The sequence below is a fragment of the Coregonus clupeaformis genome, unplaced genomic scaffold, assembly GCF_020615455.1.
Source record: "Coregonus clupeaformis isolate EN_2021a unplaced genomic scaffold, ASM2061545v1 scaf0931, whole genome shotgun sequence".
Lineage (NCBI taxonomy): Eukaryota > Metazoa > Chordata > Actinopteri > Salmoniformes > Salmonidae > Coregonus > Coregonus clupeaformis.
In genome coordinates this window covers 179,564-201,500 of record NW_025534385.1, presented here as the reverse complement: position 1 = coordinate 201,500, position 21,937 = coordinate 179,564, and the positions used below count along the sequence as shown (strand labels likewise).

Genomic DNA, 21,937 nt, shown 5'->3' with positions numbered 1-21,937 from the left:
AAATATTTTGTCTTGCCCATTCACCAAAAATCCTTCTTTAACATGTTTCCTCCACTTCATCTACACTGATTGAAGTGGATTTAACAATTGACTTCAATAAGGGATCATAGCTTTCACCTGGATTCACCTGGTCAGTCTATGTCATGGAAAGAGCAGGTGTCCTTAATGTTTTGTACACTCAGTGTATGTATTAGCATATACCAGAGGTGTGGACTCGAGTCATGTGACTTGGACTCGAGTCAGACTCGAGTCATGAATTTGATGACTTCAGACTCGACTCGACAAAATGTACAAAGACTTGCAACTCGACTTGGACTTTAACATCAATGACTCGTGACTTGACTTGGACTTGCGCCTTATGACTCGAGAAGACTTGCTACGAGGACTTGTAATGACTTGCAAAGGCTTGCTAAGAGGACTTGAAATGACTCGAAACTAAAATGTAGGACTTTGGACTCGACTTGAGACTTGATGGCTTTGACTTTTGACTCGACTTGGGACTTGCCTCATCTTTGACTCGACTTGACTCGGGACTCGAGGGCAAAGACTTGAGACTTACTTGTGACTTGCATAACAATGACTTTGTCCCACCTCTGGCATATACTGTATGGATATGGATCTAGTTACATTCTCTCTGTCTGTGTTCCAGAGTTAAGGAGCAGTGCCTTTGGAACATTCTCTCTGTCTGTGTTCCAGAATAAAGTAGCAGTGCCTGTGGTAACATTCTCTCTGTCTGTGTTCCAGAGTTAAGGAGCAGTGCCTGTGGGAACCCTGGTGTTCCACCTAAAGGCATCCTAAACGGAACATTGTTCAACTTCGGGGACAAGATCCGCTACAGGTGTGTGACGGGCTACGTGTTGGACGGACACTCACTCCTCACCTGTGTCCTCAACACAGGAAACATGGCCGTCTGGGACTTCCCTGTCCCCATCTGCAGAGGTGAGACTGGCTTTAATAACATGGTGTATGTCCCAAATGGCACCCTATTCCCTACAACTACAGCCCTATGGGCCCTGGTCAAAAGTAGTACACTATAAAGGGAATAATGTGCCATTCTGGACGTAACAATGATTCCATCATATTGACACAGTTGTATTGGCCCTTGGGCATGTATTTCTTTCTAGATTGGCTCTTGAATCAGTGCAATCTAGTTTTCGATTTGTCTGTTTGAGGCTGTGGCAATAAACTAGGACGAAATTCCAACACACTATTGAATCTTTGATGTTCCACAGAAAATATAATGGCTCAAATACTGTAACTGTAGTCTTGTCGCTATGCAATCTGATTTACTGTTTATCTGTGAAGAGCCACTGGCTTTGATCCTTGTGGTTGACTTAGGTTGGAATTCAATCATAGAAGAATGCAATGTGTTTTCTCTCAGGGTATTTACCTAGGTTACATCTGAGGTGACTACCGCATTATGGCTGACACCACTGAGTATGGCCTAGTGTGCATCCCAAATGACAACTTATTCCCTATTTAGTGCACTACTTTTCGTCAGGGCCCATAGGGTCTAAAGTAGTGCACTATATAGGGAATAAGGTTCCATTTGGGACACAGTCACTACCCTATGCACTTAAAGATGCAGGTGATATGAGGGCTTCCTACTGTACACAGGAACAGATTGAATTGGTCATCATAGATAATAATGTATTTATGGGGAATGACATTTCTCCACATAGAAAGGCCACCTATCTATCCCCCACGAATAGTTCAAGATCTGACTGTTATCTTGATCTGTCCACAAGTGTACAGTGTAGCCTGCTACCCTCATGTTGATATGATAGGCAGCAGTTCACTGCAGGAGGCATTACTACACTGACCCTCCAAATCATGACCTATTGATCACTTATTCTACACTAACTCAATATATAACTAATACTAGGTCCTAGGATATTTACTGACCAAATTCCCTTTACATTTATTTCACAAACTAGTAGTATTGCGGTATCTTTTTTGGAGCCTGTGAATAGCTGCCGTTAGTTTCCACAGCGTTGGTTCAGTGTTCTGCTGTCTAACCAACCCTAGAACCCCAGTAGCTGCCGTTATTTTCCACAGCGTTGGTTCAGTGTTCTGCTGTCTAACCAAGCCTAGAACCCCAGTAGCTGCCGTTAGTTTCCACAGTGTTGGTTCAGTGTTCTGCTGCCTAACCAACCCTAGAACCCCAGTAGCTGCCATTATTTTCCACAGCATTGGTTCAGTGTTCTGCTAACCAACCCTAGAACCCCAGTAGCTGCCGTTAGTTTCCACAGCGTTGGTTCAGTGTTCTGCTATCTAACCAACCCTAGAACCCCAGTAGCTGCCGTTAGTTTCCACAGCGTTGGTTCAGTGTTCTGCTGTCTAACCAAACCTAGAACCCCAGTAGCTGCCGTTAGTTTCCACAGCGTTGGTTCAGTGTTCTGCTGTCTAACCAACCCTAGAACCCCAGTAGCTGCCGTTAGTTTCCACAGCGTTGGTTCAGTGTTCTGCTGCCTAACCAACCCTAGAACCCCAGTAGCTGCCATTAGTTTCCACAGCGTTGGTTCAGTGTTTTGCTGCCTAACCAACCCTAGAACCACAGACTCAGATCACATATGTTGTCTCTCTCTTAGGGGAAAGCCAAAGCAAGCTCATCCTTAATGATAATCTTTTGCCCCAGAGGTATGCAAAATAAAACATAACCACCAACCGCTATCTCCCTGTGCAATCTTAATGCACTGAGAGGAGGAGAGGAGGAATCCAGAGAAGAGGAGAGGAGAGGAGAGGAGAGGAGAGGAGAGGAGAGGAGAGGAGAAGAGAAGAGAAGAGAAGAGAAGAGAAGAGAAGAGAAGAGAAGAGAAGAGAAGAGAAGAGAAGAGAAGAGAAGAGAAGAGAAGAGAAGAGAAGAGAAGAGAAGAGAAGAGAGGAGAGGAGAGGAGAGGAGAGGAGAGGAGAGGAGAGGAGAGGAGAGGAGAGGAGAGGATAGGGGAGGAGGAGAAAGACAGGAGAAGATAGGAGGAGAAAAGAGGAGAAAAGAGGAGAAAAGAGGAGAAAAGAGGAGGAGAAAAGAGTAGAAGAGGGATAAGCCCTGCTGGCACTGGCAGGCTGTTCATGGCGCTGGAGCCTGAAATACTTTTTAAATGGCAAATTGGTGCAACATATGCTGGTGAATTGGCTGCTTGGAAGTGGTAAAAAGCTGCAGATTGAGGATTAAGTGGTTGTCTGAGACATAGGCTTGCAGCCCAAATGGCACGCTAATCACTATATAGTGTTCAGTACATAGAGCGTTATCTTCTCTCTCTAGCCGCAGTACATTCCTTTCAGGCCAACAAGGTGCAGGCAGTGCTGCTTGGGCCACTCTCCTCCTCTCCTCTCCTCTCCTCTCCTCCTCTCCTCTCCTCTCCTCTCTCTCCTCCTCTCCTCTCCTCTCCCTCCTCTCCTCTCCTCTCCTCTCCTCTCCTCTCCTCTCCTCTCCTCTCCTCTCCTCTCCTCTCCTCCACCCCTCTCCTCCCTATTCTCCTCCTCTCCTCCATCCCTTCACCCCTCTCCTTCCTGTTTTCCTCCTCTCCTCCGTCCCTTCACCCCTCTCCTCCCTGTTCTCCTCCTCTCCTCCGTCCCTTCACCCCTCCCCTCCTCTCCTCCTCTCCTCCGTCCCTTCACCCCTCTCCTCCCTGTTCTCCTCCTCTCCTCCGTCCCTTCACCCCCTCTCCTCCCTGTTCTCCTCCTCTCCTCCGTCCCTTCACCCCCTCCTCCCTGTTCTCCTCCTCTCCTCCGTCCCTTCACCCCTCTCCTCCTCTCCTCATCTCCTCCGTCCCTTCACCCCTCTCCTCCCTGTTCTCCTCCTCTCCTCCGTCCCTTCACCTCTCTCCTCCCTGTTCTCCTCCTCACCTCCGTCCCTTCACCCCACTCCTACTCTCCTCTCCTCCTCTCCTCCCTGTTCTTTCAGTCAGTCTCCAACCTCGTAGACATACAAATACACTGAAACATTGGGTGTTTCTCAAAAGGAATACCACCGTGCTCCGAGCACACAATTTGGACCACGGGAGGGTCGGCGTATGAGTCCAAATCAAAGTATGCAAACCGGAGCACGGAGGGCACTTCTCGAATGCGTACTCCATTTGTACATATTTTGAAGCATGCATCGATGCAAGCCTCAACAGAAAGTCTGCACAGAAATATGATGCAATTACGTAATCAATTACACAACATTTCCATTATCTTAGCTGAAGCGAGAGAAAAACACTCCGACTTCGGAATGAAATGTTGACGATTCACATCTCATGTGTTACCTGACTACAATATTTTATCTTGATACGTTAATAAATACATGCTGTGTACATTTTTTGAACGTTTACCTGCCTACAATACCCACTGTAGTTTGCGTAGATCGCAAGCCCATAGTAAGTCAATAGGGCTAGCTACTACTACAACTACTGGCTAGCTAGTAGTACTGTTAGCTAGCCATGGAGAATTTTTAGCTAGCTAGCTACCCACGAATACTTTACATCTACCTTGCATAACATAAACTATCTGGGTTAGCTACATTATTATGATTCACATATAGCTAGCTGATAGTTAGGAAGTAAAATGTTTGCTTTTTGTATATCTTGTTTCGTCTCTTGCCATTGTCCTGGCTGGAAGAAGTTTCAGTGAATGGGTAAGTCCATAGTAAGTCAATACGGCTAACTGGCTAGCCACGAAGAATTGGTTGCTAGCCTCCCACAAAAAATGTACATCTACTTTGCATAATATTTGTTTTAGGTCATTTTTGGCTGTTTAACTAGCTGGCTAGCTAGATTATTACGATCCACATATAGCTAGCTGATAATTATGAAGTAAAATGTTTGCTTTGTGTATATCTTGTTTGGTCTCTATTGTTGCCATTGACATTGTCCTGGCTGGAAGAAAGTTCAGTGAATGGGGTGGTGCAGCGTGAGGTAATACAGTAGGGGAAGTGCTTCTCAAATGTAATGCTTTATGTGTTCTCCACACTCTCATCCTCACAAGAATGTACTCAAGAGAACGCTAAATGTTCAGGTATGTTTTGAGGGCTGGTGGATGGGGATCGGCAGGAGGAAAGACTATTATTAGATATTGAGAAACAACCATAGTCTCTCCTCCTGCCAATCCCCATCCACCAGCGCTCAAAACATCCCTGAACATTCAGCCTTCATGTTTTGAGAATGTGTAGATTAGACAGCTCTCTTTCTCTCTGTCTTCCCTCAATTTATGTCAAACCACATATGAATATTCAAATTGAGACATGTTGATGGGGATGTGACTAACAAAGGTACCTAACACCTTGATGTTGCTATTTTAAGCTTCCCCAATCCCTAATTCACATGTCCCATTCATATTGCTGCATATCATTTCACTGAATCAGGTGCCATTCAGATTAAAAATCCATCTAATCTGACAAAATACACCATATTACTGTCCTGCTAATGTGTCTGGACCTAATGAACTGCTGAGAAAACCCCCATAACTGATCCAAATGGTTGGCCAATCAGGCAGGGTAGGTGCAGTTATTTCTAAATGAATGTGCGTTCACATGATACAGTGCATTCGGAAAGTATTCAGACCCCTTGAGTTTTTCCAAATTTTGTTACGTTACAGCCTTATTCTAAAATTGATTGAATTGTTTTTTTCCCCTCATCAATCTACACACAATATCCCATAATAAAGCAAAAACTGGTTTTACAAATAAAAAACAGAAATACCTTATTTACATAACTATTCAGACCCTTTGCTATGACACTCAGAATTGAGCTCAGGTGCATCCTGTTTCCATTGATCATCCTTGAGATGTTTCTACAACTTGATTGGAGTCCACCTGTGGTAAATTCAATTGATTGGACATGATTTGGAAAAGTACACACCTGTCTATATAAGGTCTCAAAGTTGACAGTGCATGTCAGAGCAAAAACCAAGCCATGAGGTCGAACAAATTGTCCGTAGAGCTCCGAGACAGGATTGTGTCGAGGCACAGATCTGGGGAAGGGTACCAAAAAATGTCTGCAGCATTGAAGGTCCCCAAGAACACAATGGCCTCCATCATTCTTAAATGGATGAAGTTTGGAACCACCAAGACTCTTCCTAGAGCTGGCTGCCCAGCCAAACTGAGCAATCGAGGGAGAAGGGCCTTGGTCAGGGAGGTGACCAAGAACCCGATGGTCACTCTGACAGAGCTCCAGAGTTCCTCTGTGGAGATGGGAGAACCTTCCAGAAGGACAACCATCTCTGCAGCACTCCACCAATCAGGCCTTTATGGTAGAGTGGCCAGACGGAAGCCACTCCTCAGTAAAAGGCACATGAGAACAAGCTTGGAGTTTGCCAAAAGTCACCTAAAGATTCTCTGGTCTAATGAAACCAAGATTGAACTCTTTGGCCTTAATGCCAAGCATCACGTCTGGAGGAAGCCTGCCACCATCCCCACCGTGAAGCATGGTGGTGGCAGCATCATGCTGTGGGGATGTTTTTCAGCGGCAGGGACTGGGAGACTAGTCAGGATCGAGGGAAAGATGAATGGAGCAAAGTACAGAGAGATCATTGATGAAAACCTGCTCCAGAGCACTCAGAACCTCAGCCTGGGGCAAAGGTTCACCTTCCAACAGGACAACGACCCTAAGCACACAGCCAAGAAATCGCAGGAGTGGCTTCGGGACAAGTCTCTGAATATCCTTGAGTGGACCAGCCAGATCCCGGACTTGAACCATATCTAACATCTCTGGAGAGACATGAAAATAGCTGTGTAGCGACGCTCCCCATTCAACCTGACAGAACTTGAGAGGATCTACAGAGAAGAATGGGAGAAACTCCCCAAGTACAGGTGTGCCAAGCTTGTAGCATCATACCCAAGAAGACTCGACACTGTAATCGCTGCCAAAGGTGCTTCAACAAAGTATTGAGTAAAGGGTCTGAATACTTATGTAAATGTAATATTTCCATTTTCTATTTGTAATACATTTGCTAAAATTTATAAAAACCAGTTTTTGCTTCGTCTTATATCGAAATAACCTGAAAGGCCGCTCAGCAAGGAAGAAGCCACTGCTCCAAAACAGCCATAAAAAAACAGACTACGGTTTGCAACTGCACATGGGGACAAAGATCGTACTTTTTGAAGAAATGTCCTCTGGTCTGATGAAACAAAAATATAATTGTTTGACCATAATGACCATCGTTATGTTTGGAGGAAAAAAGGCGAGACTTGCAAGCCGAAGAACACCATCCCAACCGTGAAGCACGGGGGTGGCAGCATCATGCTGTGGGGGTGCTTTGCTGCAGGAGGGACTGATGCACTTCACAAAATAGATGGCATCACAAGGATGGACAATTATGTGGATATATTGAAGCAACATCGCAAGACATCAGTCAGGAAGTTAAAGCTTGGTCGCAAATGGGTCTTCCAAATGGACAATGACCCCAAGCATACTTCCAAAGTTGTGCCAAAATGGCTTAAGGACAACAAAGTCAAGGTATTGGAGTGTCCATCACAAGGCCCTGACCTCAATCCTATAGAAAATGTGTGGGCAGAACTGAAAAAGCGTGTGTGAGCAAGGAGGCCTACAAACCTGACTCAGTTACACAAGCTCTTTCAGGAGGAATGGGCCAAAATTCACCCAACTTATTGTGGGAAGCTTGTGGAAGGCTACCCGAAACGTTTGATCCAAGTTAAACAATTTAAAGGCAATGCTACCAAATACTAATTGAGTGTATGTAAACTTCTGACCCACTGGGAATGTGATGAAAGAAATAAAAGCTGAAATAAATAATTCCCTCTACTATTATTCTGACATTTCACATTCTTAAAATAAAGTGGTGATCCTAACTGACCTAAAACAGGGAATTTTTACTAGGATTAAATGTCAGGAATTGTGAAAAACTGAGTTTAAATGTATTTGGCTAAGGTGTATGTAAACTTCCGACTTCAACTGTATGTGAGAATGCTGTTCATTGACTACAGCTCAGCGTTCAACACCATAGTGCCCACAAAGCTCATCACTTAGCTCAGGACCCTGGGGCTAAACACCTCCCTCCGCAACTGGATCCTGTACTTCCTGACGGGCCACCCCCAGGTGGTAAGGGTAGGCAACAACATATCTGCCACGCTGATCCTCAACACTGGGGCCCCTCAGGGGTGCGTGCTTAGTCCCCTCCTGTACTCTCTGTTCACCCAAGACTGCGTGGCCAAACACGACTCCAACACCATCATTAAGTTTGCTGACGACACTACAGTGGTAGGCCTGATCACCGACAACGATGAGACAGCCTTTAGAGAGGAGGTCAGAGACCTGGTGGTGTGGTGCCAGGACAACAACCTCTCCCTCAATGTGAGCAAGACAAAGGATCTGACCGTGGATTACAGGAAAAGGCGGGCCGAACAGGCCCCCATTAACATCAATGGGGCTGTAGTGGAGCTGGTCGAGAGTTTCAAGTTCCTTGGTGTCCACATCACCAACAAACTATCATGGTCCAAACACACCAAGACAGTTGTGAAGAGGGCAGGACAACACCTTTTCCCCCTCAGGAGTCTGAAAAGATTTGGCATGGGACCCCAGATCCTCAAAAAGTTGTCCCATCGAGAGCATCCTGACCAGTTGCATCACCACCTGGTATGGCAACTACTCGGCATCTGACAGTAAGGCGCTACAGAGGGTAGTGCATACTGCCCAGCACATCACTGGGGCCAAGTTTCCTGCCATCCAGGACCTATATACTAGGCGGTGTCAGAGGAAGGCCCAAATAATGGTCAAAGACTCCAGTCACCCAAGTCATTGACTGTTCTCTCTGCTACCGCACGGCAAGCGGTACCGGAGTGCCAAGTCTTGGACCAAAAGGCTCCTTAACAGCTTCTACCCCCAAGCCATAAGACTGCTGAACAATTATTCAAATGGCCACCAAGACTAGTTACATTGACACCCCCCCCGCACATTGACTCTGTACCGGTACCCCCTGTATATAGCCTTGTTATTTTTTACCTTAGTTTATTTTGTAAATATTTTCTTCACTCTTTCTTGAACTGCATTATTGGTTAAGGGCTTGTAAGTAAACATTTCACGGTACATTTCATTTCATTTTTCACCTGTTGTATTCAGCGCTTGTGACAAATACCATTTGATTTGATTTGATCCTGGTAATGTAGATCAGTTCTGTTAAAACAGACAGATACCCGGTCCTGGTAATGTAGATCAGTTCTGTTAAAACAGAGAGACACCTGATCCTGGTAATGTATATCAGTTCTGTTAAAACAGACAGACAACTGATCCTGGTAATGTAGATCAGTTCTGTTAAAACAGACAGACACCAGATCCTGGTAATGTATATCAGTTCTGTTAAAACAGACAGACACCTGATCCTGGTAATCAGTTCTGTTAAAACAGACAGACACCTGATCCTGGTAATGTAGATCAGTTCTGTTAAAACAGACAGACAACTGATCCTGGTAATCAGTTCTGTTAAAACAGACATATACATGATCCTGGTAATCAGTTCTGTTAAAACAGACAGACACCTGATCCTGGTAATCAGTTCTGTTAAAACAGACATATACATGATCCTGGTATTCAGTTCTATTAAAATAGTCAGATACCTGATCCTGGTAATCAGTTCTGTTAAAACAGAGAGGTACCCGATCCTGGTGATGTAGATCAGTTCTGTTAAAACAGAGAGACACCTGATCCTGGTAATGTAGATCAGATCTGTTAAAACAGACAGATACCTGATCCTGGTAATGTAGATACATTCTGTTAAAACAGAGAGACCCCTGATCCTGGTAATGTAGATCAGTTCTGTTAAAACAGACAGATACCTGATCCTGGTAATGTAGATCAGTTCTGTTAAAACAGACAGACACCTGATCCTGGTAATCAGTTCTGTTAAAACAGACAGACCCCTGATCCTGGTAACCAGTTCTGTTAAAACAGACAGACACCTGATCCTGGTAATCAGTTCTGTTAAAACAGACATATACATGATCCTGTTATTCAGTTCTATTAAAATAGACATATACCTGATCCTGGTAATCAGTTATGTTAAAACAGAGTGATACCCGATCCTGGTAATGTAGATCAGTTCTGTTAAAACAGAGAGACCCCTGATCCTGGTAATGTAGATCAGTTCTGTTAAAACAGAGAGACCCCTGATCCTGGTAATAAAGATCAGTTATGTTAAAACAGACATATACCTGATCCTGGTAATGTAGATCAGTTATGTTAAAACAGACAGATACCTGATCCTGGTAATGTAGATCAGTTCTGTTAAAACAGACAGATACCTGATCCTGGTAATTTAGATCAGTTCTGTTAAAACAGACAGATACCTGATCCTGGTAATGTAGATCAGTTCTGTTAAAACAGACAGACACCTGATCCTGGTAATCAGTTCTGTTAAAACAGACAGATACCTGATCCTGGTAATGTAGTTCAGTTCTGTTAAAACAGACAGATACATGATCCTGGTAATGTAGATCAGTTCTGTTAAAACAGACAGACACCTGATCCTGGTAATCAGTTCTGTTAAAACAGACAGATACCTGATCCTGGTAATGTAGATCAGTTCTGTTAAAACAGACAGATACCTGATCCTGGTAATTTAGATCAGTTCTGTTAAAACAGACAGATACCTGATCCTGGTAATGTAGATCAGTTCTGTTAAAACAGACAGACACCTGATCCTGGTAATCAGTTCTGTTAAAACAGACAGATACCTGATCCTGGTAATCAGTTCTGTTAAAACAGACAGACCCCTGATCCTGGTAACCAGTTCTGTTAAAACAGACAGACACCTGATCCTGGTAATCAGTTCTGTTAAAACAGACATATACATGATCCTGGTATTCAGTTCTATTAAAATAGTCAGATACCTGATCCTGGTAATCAGTTCTGTTAAAACAGAGTGATACCCGATCCTGGTAATGTAGATCAGTTCTGTTAAAAAAGAGAGACACCTGATCCTGGTAATGTAGATCAGTTCTGTTAAAACAGAGAGACCCCTGATCCTGGTAATGTAGATCAGTTCTGTTAAAACAGACATATACATGATCCTGGTAATGTAGATCAGTTTTGTTAAAACAGACATATACATGATCCTGGTAATGTAGATCAGTTCTGTTAAAACAGACAGATACCTGATCCTGGTAATGTAGATCAGTTATGTTAAAACAGACAGATACCTGATCCTGGTAATGTAGATCCGTTCTGTTAAAACAGAGTGACCCCTGATCCTGGTAATGTAGATCAGTTCTGTTAAAACAGAGAGACCCCTGATCCTGGTAATGTAGATCAGTTCTGTTAAAACAGAGAGACCCCTGATCCTGGTAATAAAGATCAGTTATGTTAATACAGACATATACCTGATCCTGGTAATGTAGATCAGTTATGTTAAAACAGACAGATACCTGATCCTGGTAATGTAGATCAGTTCTGTTAAAACAGACAGATACCTGATCCTGGTAATGTAGATCAGTTCTGTTAAAACAGACAGACACCTGATCCTGGTAATCAGTTCTGTTAAAACAGACAGATACCTGATCCTGGTAATGTAGTTCAGTTCTGTTAAAACAGACAGATACATGATCCTGGTAATGTAGATCAGTTCTGTTAAAACAGACAGACACCTGATCCTGGTAATCAGTTCTGTTAAAACAGACAGATACCTGATCCTGGTAATGTAGATCAGTTCTGTTAAAACAGACAGATACCTGATCCTGGTAATTTAGATCAGTTCTGTTAAAACAGACAGATACCTGATCCTGGTAATGTAGATCAGTTCTGTTAAAACAGACAGACACCTGATCCTGGTAATCAGTTCTGTTAAAACAGACAGATACCTGATCCTGGTAATCTGTTCTGTTAAAACAGACAGACCCCTGATCCTGGTAACCAGTTCTGTTAAAACAGACAGACACCTGATCCTGGTAATCAGTTCTGTTAAAACAGACATATACATGATCCTGGTATTCAGTTCTATTAAAATAGTCAGATACCTGATCCTGGTAATCAGTTCTGTTAAAACAGAGTGATACCCGATCCTGGTAATGTAGATCAGTTCTGTTAAAACAGAGAGACACCTGATCCTGGTAATGTAGATCAGTTCTGTTAAAACAGAGAGACCCCTGATCCTGGTAATGTAGATCAGTTCTGTTAAAACAGACATATACATGATCCTGGTAATGTAGATCAGTTTTGTTAAAACAGACATATACATGATCCTGGTAATGTAGATCAGTTCTGTTAAAACAGACAGATACCTGATCCTGGTAATGTAGATCAGTTCTGTTAAAACAGACAGATACCTGATCCTGGTAATGTAGATCCGTTCTGTTAAAACAGAGTGACCCCTGATCCTGGTAATGTAGATCAGTTCTGTTAAAACAGAGAGACCCCTGATCCTGCTAATGTAGATCAGTTCTCTTAAAACAGACAGATACCTGATCATGTAATGTAGATTAGTTCTGTTAAAAAAGAGAGACCCCTGATCCTGGTAATGTAGATCAGTTCTGTTAAAACAGAGAGACACCTGATCCTGGTATCAGTTCTGTTAAAACAGACAGATACCTAATCCTGGTAATAAGTTCTGTTAAAACAGAGAGACACCTGATCCTGGTAATCAGCTCTGTTAAAACAGACAGACACCTGATCCTGGTAATCAGTTCTGTTAAAACAGACAGATACCTGATCCTGGTAATCAGTTCTGTTAAAACAGACATACACCTGATCCTGGTAATCAGTTCTGTTAAAACAGACAGATACCTGATCCTGGTAATCAGTTCTGTTAAAACAGACAGACACTTGATCCTGGTAATCAGTTCTGTTGAAACAGACAGACCCCTGATCCTGGTAATCAGTTCTGTTGAAACAGACAGACCCCTGATCCTGGTAAACAGTTCTGTTAAAACAGAGATACACCTAATCCTGGTATTGTAGATCAGTTCTGTTAAAACAGACATATACCTGATCCTGGTAATGTAGATCAGTTCTGTTAAAACAGACAGACACCTGATCCTGGAAATCAGTTCTGTTAAAACAGACAGATACCTGATCCTGGTAATGTAGATCAGTTCTGTTAAAACAGACTGACACCTGATCTTGGTAATGTAGATCAGTTCTGTTAAAACAGAGATACACCTGATCCTGGTAATGTAGATCAGTATTGTTAAAACAGACAGATACCTGATCCTGGTAATGTAGATAAGTTATGTTAAAACAGACAGACAACTGATCCTGGTAATGTAGATCAGTTCTGTTAAAACAGACAGACACCAGATCCTGGTAATGTATATCAGTTCTGTTAAAACAGACAGACACCTGATCCTGGTAATCAGTTCTGTTAAAACAGACAGACACCTGATCCTGGTAATGTAGATCAGTTCTGTTAAAACAGACAGACAACTGATCCTTTTAATCAGTTCTGTTAAAACATACAGATACCTGATCCTGGTAATCAGTTCTGTTAAAACAGACAGATACCTGATCCTGGTAATCAGTTCTGTTAAAACAGACAGATACCTGATCCTGGTAATCAGTTCTGTTAAAACAGACAGACACCTGATCCTGGTAATCAATTCTGTTAAAACAGACAGACACCTGATCCAGGTAATCAGTTCTGTTAAAACTGACAGATACATGATCCTGGTATTCAGTTCTATTAAAACAGACATATACATGATCCTGGTATTCAGTTCTATTAAAATAGTCAGATACCTGATCCTGGTAATCAGTTATGTTAAAACAGAGAGATACCCGATCCTGGTAATGTAGATCAGTTCTGTTAAAACAGAGAGACCCCTGATCCTGGTAATAAAGATCAGTTATGTTAAAACAGACAGACACCTGATCTTGGTAATCAGTTCTGTTAAAACAGACAGATACCTGATCCTGGTAATGTAGATCAGTTCTGTTAAAACAGACAGATACCTGATCCTGGTAATGTAGATCAGTTCTGTTAAAACAGACAGACACCTGATCCTGGTAATCAGTTCTGTTAAAACAGACAGATACCTGATCCTGGTAATGTAGATCAGTTCTGTTAAAACAGACAGATACATGATCCTGTTATTCAGTTCTATTAAAATAGACATATACCTGATCCTGGTAATCAGTTATGTTAAAACAGAGAGATACCCGATCCTGGTAATGTAGATCAGTTCTGTTAAAACAGACAGATACCTGATCCTGGTAATTTAGATCAGTTCTGTTAAAACAGACAGATACCTGATCCTGGTAATGTAGATCAGTTCTGTTAAAACAGACAGACACCTGATCCTGGTAATCAGTTCTGTTAAAACAGACAGATACCTGATCCTGGTAATCAGTTATGTTAAAACAGACAGACCCCTGATCCTGGTAACCAGTTCTGTTAAAACAGACAGACACCTGATCCTGGTAATCAGTTCTGTTAAAACAGAGAGACCCCTGATCCTGGTAATGTAGATCAGTTCAGTTAAAACAGACAGATACCTGATCCTGGTAATGTAGATCAGTTCTGTTAAAAAACAGACAGACCCCTGATCCTGGTAACCAGTTCTGTTAAAACAGACAGACACCTGATCCTGGTAATCAATTCTGTTAAAACAGACAGATACATGATCCTGGTATTCAGTTCTATTAAAATAGTCAGATACCTGATCCTGGTAATCAGTTCTGTTAAAACAGAGAGATACCCGGTCCTGGTAATGTAGATCAGTTCTGTTAAAACAGAGAGACCCCTGATCCTGGTAATGTAGATCAGTTCTGTTAAAACAGAGAGACCCCTGATCCTGGTAATAAAGATCAGTTCTGTTAAAACAGACAGATACCTGATCATGGTAATGTAGATCAGTTCTGTTAAAACAGACAGACACCTGATCCTGCTAATGTAGATCACTTCTGTTAAAACAGACAGATACCTGATCCTGGTAATGTAGATCAGTTCTGTTAAAACAGAGAGACCCCTGATCCTGGTAATGTAGATCAGTTCTGTTAATACAGACAGATACCTGATCCTGGTAATGTAGATCAGTTCTGTTAAAACAGAGAGACCCCTGATCCTGGTAATGTAGATCAGTTCTGTTAATACAGACAGATACCTGATCCTGGTAATGTAGATCAGTTCTGTTAAAACAGACAAGACACCTGATCCTGGTAATCAGTTCTGTTAAAACAGACAGATACCTGATCCTGGTAATGTAGATCAGTTCTGTTAAAACAGACAGATACATGATCCTGTTATTCAGTTCTATTAAAATAGACATATACCTGATCCTGGTAATCAGTTATGTTAAAACAGAGAGATACCCGATCCTGGTAATGTAGATCAGTTCTGTTAAAACAGAGAGACCCCTGATCCTGGTAATCAGTTCTGTTAAAACAGACAGATACCTGATCCTGGTAATGTAGATCAGTTCTGTTAAAACAGACAGATACCTGATCCTGGTAATTTAGATCAGTTCTGTTAAAACAGACAGATACATGATCCTGTTATTCAGTTCTATTAAAATAGACATATACCTGATCCTGGTAATCAGTTATGTTAAAACAGAGAGATACCCGATCCTGGTAATGTAGATCAGTTCTGTTAATACAGAGAGACCCCTGATCCTGGTAATGTAGATCAGTTCTGTTAAAACAGAGATACCCCTGATACTGGTAATGTAGATCAGTTATGTTAAAACAGACATATACCTGATCCTGGTAATGTAGATCAGTTCTGTTAAAACAGACAGATACCTTATCCTGGTAATGTAGATCAGTTCTGTTAAAACAGACAGACACCTGATCCTGGTAATCAGTTATGTTAAAACAGACAGATATCTGATCCTGGTAATGTAGATCAGTTCTGTTAAAACAGACAGATACCTGATCCTGGTAATTTAGATCAGTTCTGTTAAAACAGACAGATACCTGATCCTGGTAATGTAGATCAGTTCTGTTAAAACAGACAGACAACTAATCCTGGTAATCAGTTCTGTTAAAACAGACAGATACCTGATCCTGGTAATCAGTTCTGTTAAAACAGACAGACCCCTGATCCTGGTAACCAGTTCTGTTAAAACAGACAGACCCCTGAACCTGGTAATCAGTTCTGTTAAAACAGACAGATACATGATCCTGGTAATCAGTTCTGTTAAAACAGACAGATACATGATCCTGGTATTCATTTCTATTAAAATAGTCAGATACCTGATCCTGGTAATCAGTTCTGTTAAAACAGAGAGATACCCGATCCTGGTAATGTAGATCAGTTCTGTTAAAACAGAGAGACACCTGATCCTGGTAATGTAGATCAGTTCTGTAAAAACAGACAGATACCTGATCCTGGTAATGTAGATCAGTTCTGTTAAAACAGAGAGACCCCTGATCCTGGTAATGTAGATCAGTTCTGTTAAAACAGACAGATACCTGATCCTGGTAATGTAGATCAGTTCTGTTAAAACAGACAGACACCTGATCCTGGTAATCAGTTCTGTTAAAACAGACAGATACCTGATCCTGGTAATGTAGATCAGTTCTGTTAAAACAGACAGATACATGATCCTGTTATTCAGTTCTATTAAAATAGACATATACCTGATCCTGGTAATCAGTTATGTTAAAACAGAGAGATACCCGATCCTGGTAATGTAGATCAGTTCTGTTAAAACAGAGAGACCCCTGATCCTGGTAATAAAGATCAGTTATGTTAAAACAGACAGACACCTGATCCTGGTAATCAGTTCTGTTAAAACAGACAGATACCTGATCCTGGTAATGTAGATCAGTTCTGTTAAAACAGACAGATTCCTGATCCTGGTAATTTAGATCAGTTCTGTTAAAACAGACAGATACATGATCCTGTTATTCAGTTCTATTAAAATAGACATATACCTGATCCTGGTAATCAGTTATGTTAAAACAGAGAGATACCAGATCCTGGTAATGTAGATCAGTTCTGTTAATACAGAGAGACCCCTGATCCTGGTAATGTAGATCAGTTCTGTTAAAACAGACAGATACCTTATCCTGGTAATGTAGATCAGTTCTGTTAAAACAGACAGACACCTGATCCTGGTAATCAGTTATGTTAAAACAGACAGATATCTGATCCTGGTAATGTAGATCAGTTCTGTTAAAACAGACAGATACCTGATCCTGGTAATTTAGATCAGTTCTGTTAAAACAGACAGATACCTGATCCTGGTAATGTAGATCAGTTCTGTTAAAACAGACAGACACCTGATCCTGGTAATCAGTTCTGTTAAAACAGACAGATACCTGATCCTGGTAATCAGTTCTGTTAAAACAGACAGACCCCTGATCCTGGTAACCAGTTCTGTTAAAACATACAGACCCCTGATCCTGGTAATCAGTTCTGTTAAAACAGACAGATACATGATCATGGTAATCAGTTCTGTTAAAACAGACAGATACATGATCCTGGTATTCAGTTCTATTAAAATAGTCAGATACCTGATCCTGGTAATCAGTTCTGTTAAAACAGAGAGATACCCGATCCTGGTAATGTAGATCAGTTCTGTTAAAACAGAGAGACACCTGATCCTGGTAATGTAGATCAGTTCTCTAAAAACAGACAGATACCTGATCCTGGTAATGTAGATCAGTTCTGTTAAAACAGACAGATACCTGATCCTGCTAATGTAGATCACTTCTATTAAAACAGACAGATACCTGATCGTGGTAATGTAGATCAGTTCTGTTAAAACAGAGCGACCCCTGATCCTGGTAATGTAGATCAGTTCTGTTAAAACAGACAGAGACCTGATCCTGGTAATGTAGTTCAGTTCTGTTAAAACAGACAGATACCTGATCCTGGTAATGTAGGTCAGTTCTGTTAAAACAGACAGATACATGATCCTGTTATTCAGTTCTATTAAAATAGACATATACCTGATCCTGGTAATCAGTTATGTTAAAACAGAGAGATACCCGATCCTGGTAATGTAGATCAGTTCTGTTAAACAGAGAGACCCCTGATCCTGGTAATGTAGATTAGTTCTGTTAAAACAGAGAGACCCCTGATCCTGGTAATGTAGATCAGTTATGTTAAAACAGACATATACCCGATCCTGGTAATGTAGATCAGTTCTGTTAAAACAGACAGATACCTTATCCTGGTAATGTAGATCAGTTCTGTTAAAACAGACAGACACCTGATCCTGGTAATGTAGATCAGTTCTGTTAAAACAGACAGATACATGATCCTGGTAACGTAGATCATTTCTGTTAAAACAGACAGATACCTGATCCTGGTAATGTAGATCAGTTCTGTTAAAACAGACAGATACCTGATCCTGGTAATATAGATCAGTTATGTTAAAACAGACATATACCTGATCCTGGTAATGTAGATCAGTTCTGTTAAAACAGACAGATACCTGATCCTGGTAATGTAGATCAGTTCTGTTAAAACAGACAGACACCTGATCCTGGTAATCAGTTCTGTTAAAACAGACAGATACATGATCCTGGTAATCAGTTCTGTTAAAACAGACAGACCCCTGATCCTGGTAACCAGTTCTGTTAAAACAGACAGACACCTGATCCTGGTAATCAGTTCTGTTAAAACAGACAGATACATGATCCTGGTATTCAGTTCTATTAAAATAGTCAGATACCTGATCCTGGTAATCAGTTCTGTTAAAACAGAGAGATACCCGATCCTGGTAATGTAGATCAGTACTGTTAAAACAGAGAGACACCTGATACTGGTAATGTAGATCAGTTCTGTTAAAACAGAGAGACCCCTGATCCTGGTAATGTAGATCAGTTCTGTTAAAACAGATAGACACATGATCCTGGGAATGTAGATGTTCTGTTAAAACAGACAGATACCTGATCCTGGTAATGTAGATCAGTTATGTTAAAACAGACCGATACCTGATCCTGGTAATGTAGATCAGTTCTGTTAAAACAGACAGATACCTTATCCTGGTAATGTAGATCAGTTATGTTAAAACAGACATATACCTGATCCTGGTAATGTAGATCAGTTCTGTTAAAACAGACAGATACCTGATCCTGGTAATGTAGATCAGTTCTGTTAAAACAGATAGACACCTGATCCTGGTAATCAGTTCTGTTAAAAAAGACAGATACCTGATCCTGGTAATGTAGATCAGTTATGTTAAAACAGACATATACCTGATCCTGGTAATGTAGATCAGTTCTGTTAAAACAGACAGATACCTTATCCTGGTAATGTAGATCAGTTCTGTTAAAACAGACAGACACCTGATCCTGGTATACAGTTCTGTTAAAACAGACAGATACATGATCCTGGTAATGTAGATCAGTTCTGTTAAAACAGACAGATACCTGATCCTGGTAATTTAGATCAGTTCTGTTAAAACAGACAGATACCTGATCCTGGTAATGTAGATCAGTTCTGTTAAAACAGATAGACACCTGATCCTGGTAATCAGTTCTGTTAAAAAAGACAGATACCTGATCCTGGTAATGTAGATCAGTTATGTTAAAACAGACATATACCTGATCCTGGTAATGTAGATCAGTTCTGTTAAAACAGACAGATACCTTATCCTGGTAATGTAGATCAGTTCTGTTAAAACAGACAGACACCTGATCCTGGTATACAGTTCTGTTAAAACAGACAGATACATGATCCTGGTAATGTAGATCAGTTCTGTTAAAACAGACAGACCCCTGATCCTGGTAACCAGTTCTGTTAAAACAGACAGACCCCTGATCCTGGTAATCAGTTCTGTTAAAACAGACATACACCTGATCCAGGTAATCAGTTCTGTTAAAACAGACAGATACATGATCCTGGTATTCAGTTCTATTAAAATAGACATATACCTGATCCTGGTAATCAGTTATGTTAAAACAGAGAGATACCCGATCCTGGTAATGTAGATCAGTTCTGTTAAAACAGAGAGAACCCTGATCCTGGTAATGTAGATTAGTTCTGTTAAAACAGAGAGACCCCTGATCCTGGTAATGTAGATCAGTTATGTTAAAACAGACATATACCCGATCCTTTAATGCAGGGAAACTTAAATCCGTTCTACCTCATTTCTACCAGCATGTTAAATGTGCAACCAGAGGGGAAAAAACTCTAGACCACCTTTACTCCACACACAGAGACGCATACAAAGCTCTCCCTCGCCCTCCATTTGGCAAATCTGACCATAACTCTATCCTCCTGATTCCTGCTTATAAGCAAAAACTGAAGCAGGAAGCACCAGTGATTCGGCTAATAAAAAAGTGGTCAGATGACGCAGATGCTAAGCTACAGGACTGTTTTGCTAGCACAGACTGGAACATGTTCCGGGATTCTTCAGACAGCATTGAGGAGTACACCACATCAGTCACTGGCTTCATCAATAAGTGCATCGATGATGTCGTCCCCACAGTGACCGTATCGTACATACCCCCAACCAGAAGCCATGGATTACAGGAAACATCCGCACTGAGCTAAAGGGTAGAGCTGCCGCTTTCAAGGAACGGGACTCTAACCCGGACGCTTATAAGAAATCCCGCTATGACCTCCGACGAACCATCAAACAGGCAAAGAGTCAATACAGGTCTAAGATTGAATCATACTACACTGGCTCTGACGCTCGTCGGATGTGGCAGGGCTTGAAAACTATTACAGACTACAAAGGGAAGCACAGCCGCGAGCTGCCCAGTGACACAAGCCTACCAGACGAGCTAAACCACTTCTATGCTCGCTTCGAGGCAAGCAACACTGAAGCATGCATGAGAGCACCAGCTGTTCCGGACGACTATGTGATCACGCTCTCCGTAGCCGATGTGAGTAAGACTTTTAAGCAGGTCAACATTCACAAGGCCGCAGGGCCAGACGGATTACCAGGACGTGTACTCCGAGCATGTGCTGACCAACTGGCAAGTGTCTTCACTGACATTTTCAACATGTCCCTGACTGAGTCTGTAATACCAACATGTTTCAAGCAGACCACCATAGTCCCCGTGCCCAAGAACTCTAAGATAACCTGCCTAAATGACTACCGACCCGTAGCACTGACGTCTGTAGCCATGAAGTGCTTTGAAAGACTGGTCATGGCTCACATCAACAGCATAATCCCAGAAACCCTAGACCCACTCCAATTTGCATACCGCCCCAACAGATCCACAGATGATGCAATCTCTATCGCACTCCACACTGCCCTTTCCCACCTGGACAAGAGGAACACCTACGTGAGAATGCTATTCATTGACTACAGCTCAGCATTCAACACCATAGTGCCCTCAAAGCTCATCACTAAGCTAAGGATCCTGGGACTAAACACCTCCCTCTGCAACTGGATCCTGGACTTCCTGACGGGCCGCCCCAGGTGGTAAGGGTAGGTAACAACACATCTGCCACACTGATCCTCAACACGGGGGCCCCCTCAGGGGGTGCGTGCTCAGTCCCCTCCTGTACTGTCTGTTCACCCATGACTGCATGGCCAGGCACGACTCCAACACCATCATTAAGTTTGCCGACGACACAACAGTGGTAGGCCTGATCACCGACAACGATGAGACAGCCTATAGGGGAGGAGGTCAGAGATCTGGCCGTGTGGTGCCAGGACAACAACCTCTCCCTCAACGTGACCAAGACAAAGGAGATGATTGTGGACTACAGGAAAAAAAAGAGGACTGAGCACGCCCCATTCTCATCGACGGGGCTGTAGTGGAACAGGTTGAGAGCTTCAAGTTCCTTGGTGTCCACATCACCAACGAACTATCATGGTCCAAACACACCATGACAGTCGTGAAGAGGGCACGACAAAGCCTATTCCCCCTCAGGAGACTAAAAGATTTGGCATGGGTCCTCAGATCCTCAAAAAAATTCTACAGCTGCACCATCGAGAGCATCCTGACTGGTTGCATCACCGCCTGGTATGGCAACTGCTTGGCCTCTGACCGCAAGGCACTACAGAGGGTAGTGCGTACGGCCCAGTACATCACTGGGGCAAAGCTCCCTGCCATCCAGGACCTCTATACCAGGCGGTGTCAGAGGAAGGCCCTCAAAATTG

The 21,937-nt window shown here is 42.2% G+C and overlaps 1 protein-coding gene across 1 annotated transcript in view; it reads left to right on the top strand.

Moving 5' to 3' along the window:
- Positions 1–744: 744 nt before the first annotated feature.
- LOC121585399 (CUB and sushi domain-containing protein 3-like) overlaps positions 745–21,937 on the top strand; it is a gene marked incomplete at both ends in the record, with an annotated part of 156,664 nt that continues 135,471 nt past the window's right edge. Inside the window, one exon of the mRNA XM_045217134.1 lies at positions 745–939. Coding sequence (XP_045073069.1) covers positions 745–939 — 195 coding nt within the window. The remainder of the gene's footprint in view (positions 940–21,937) is intronic.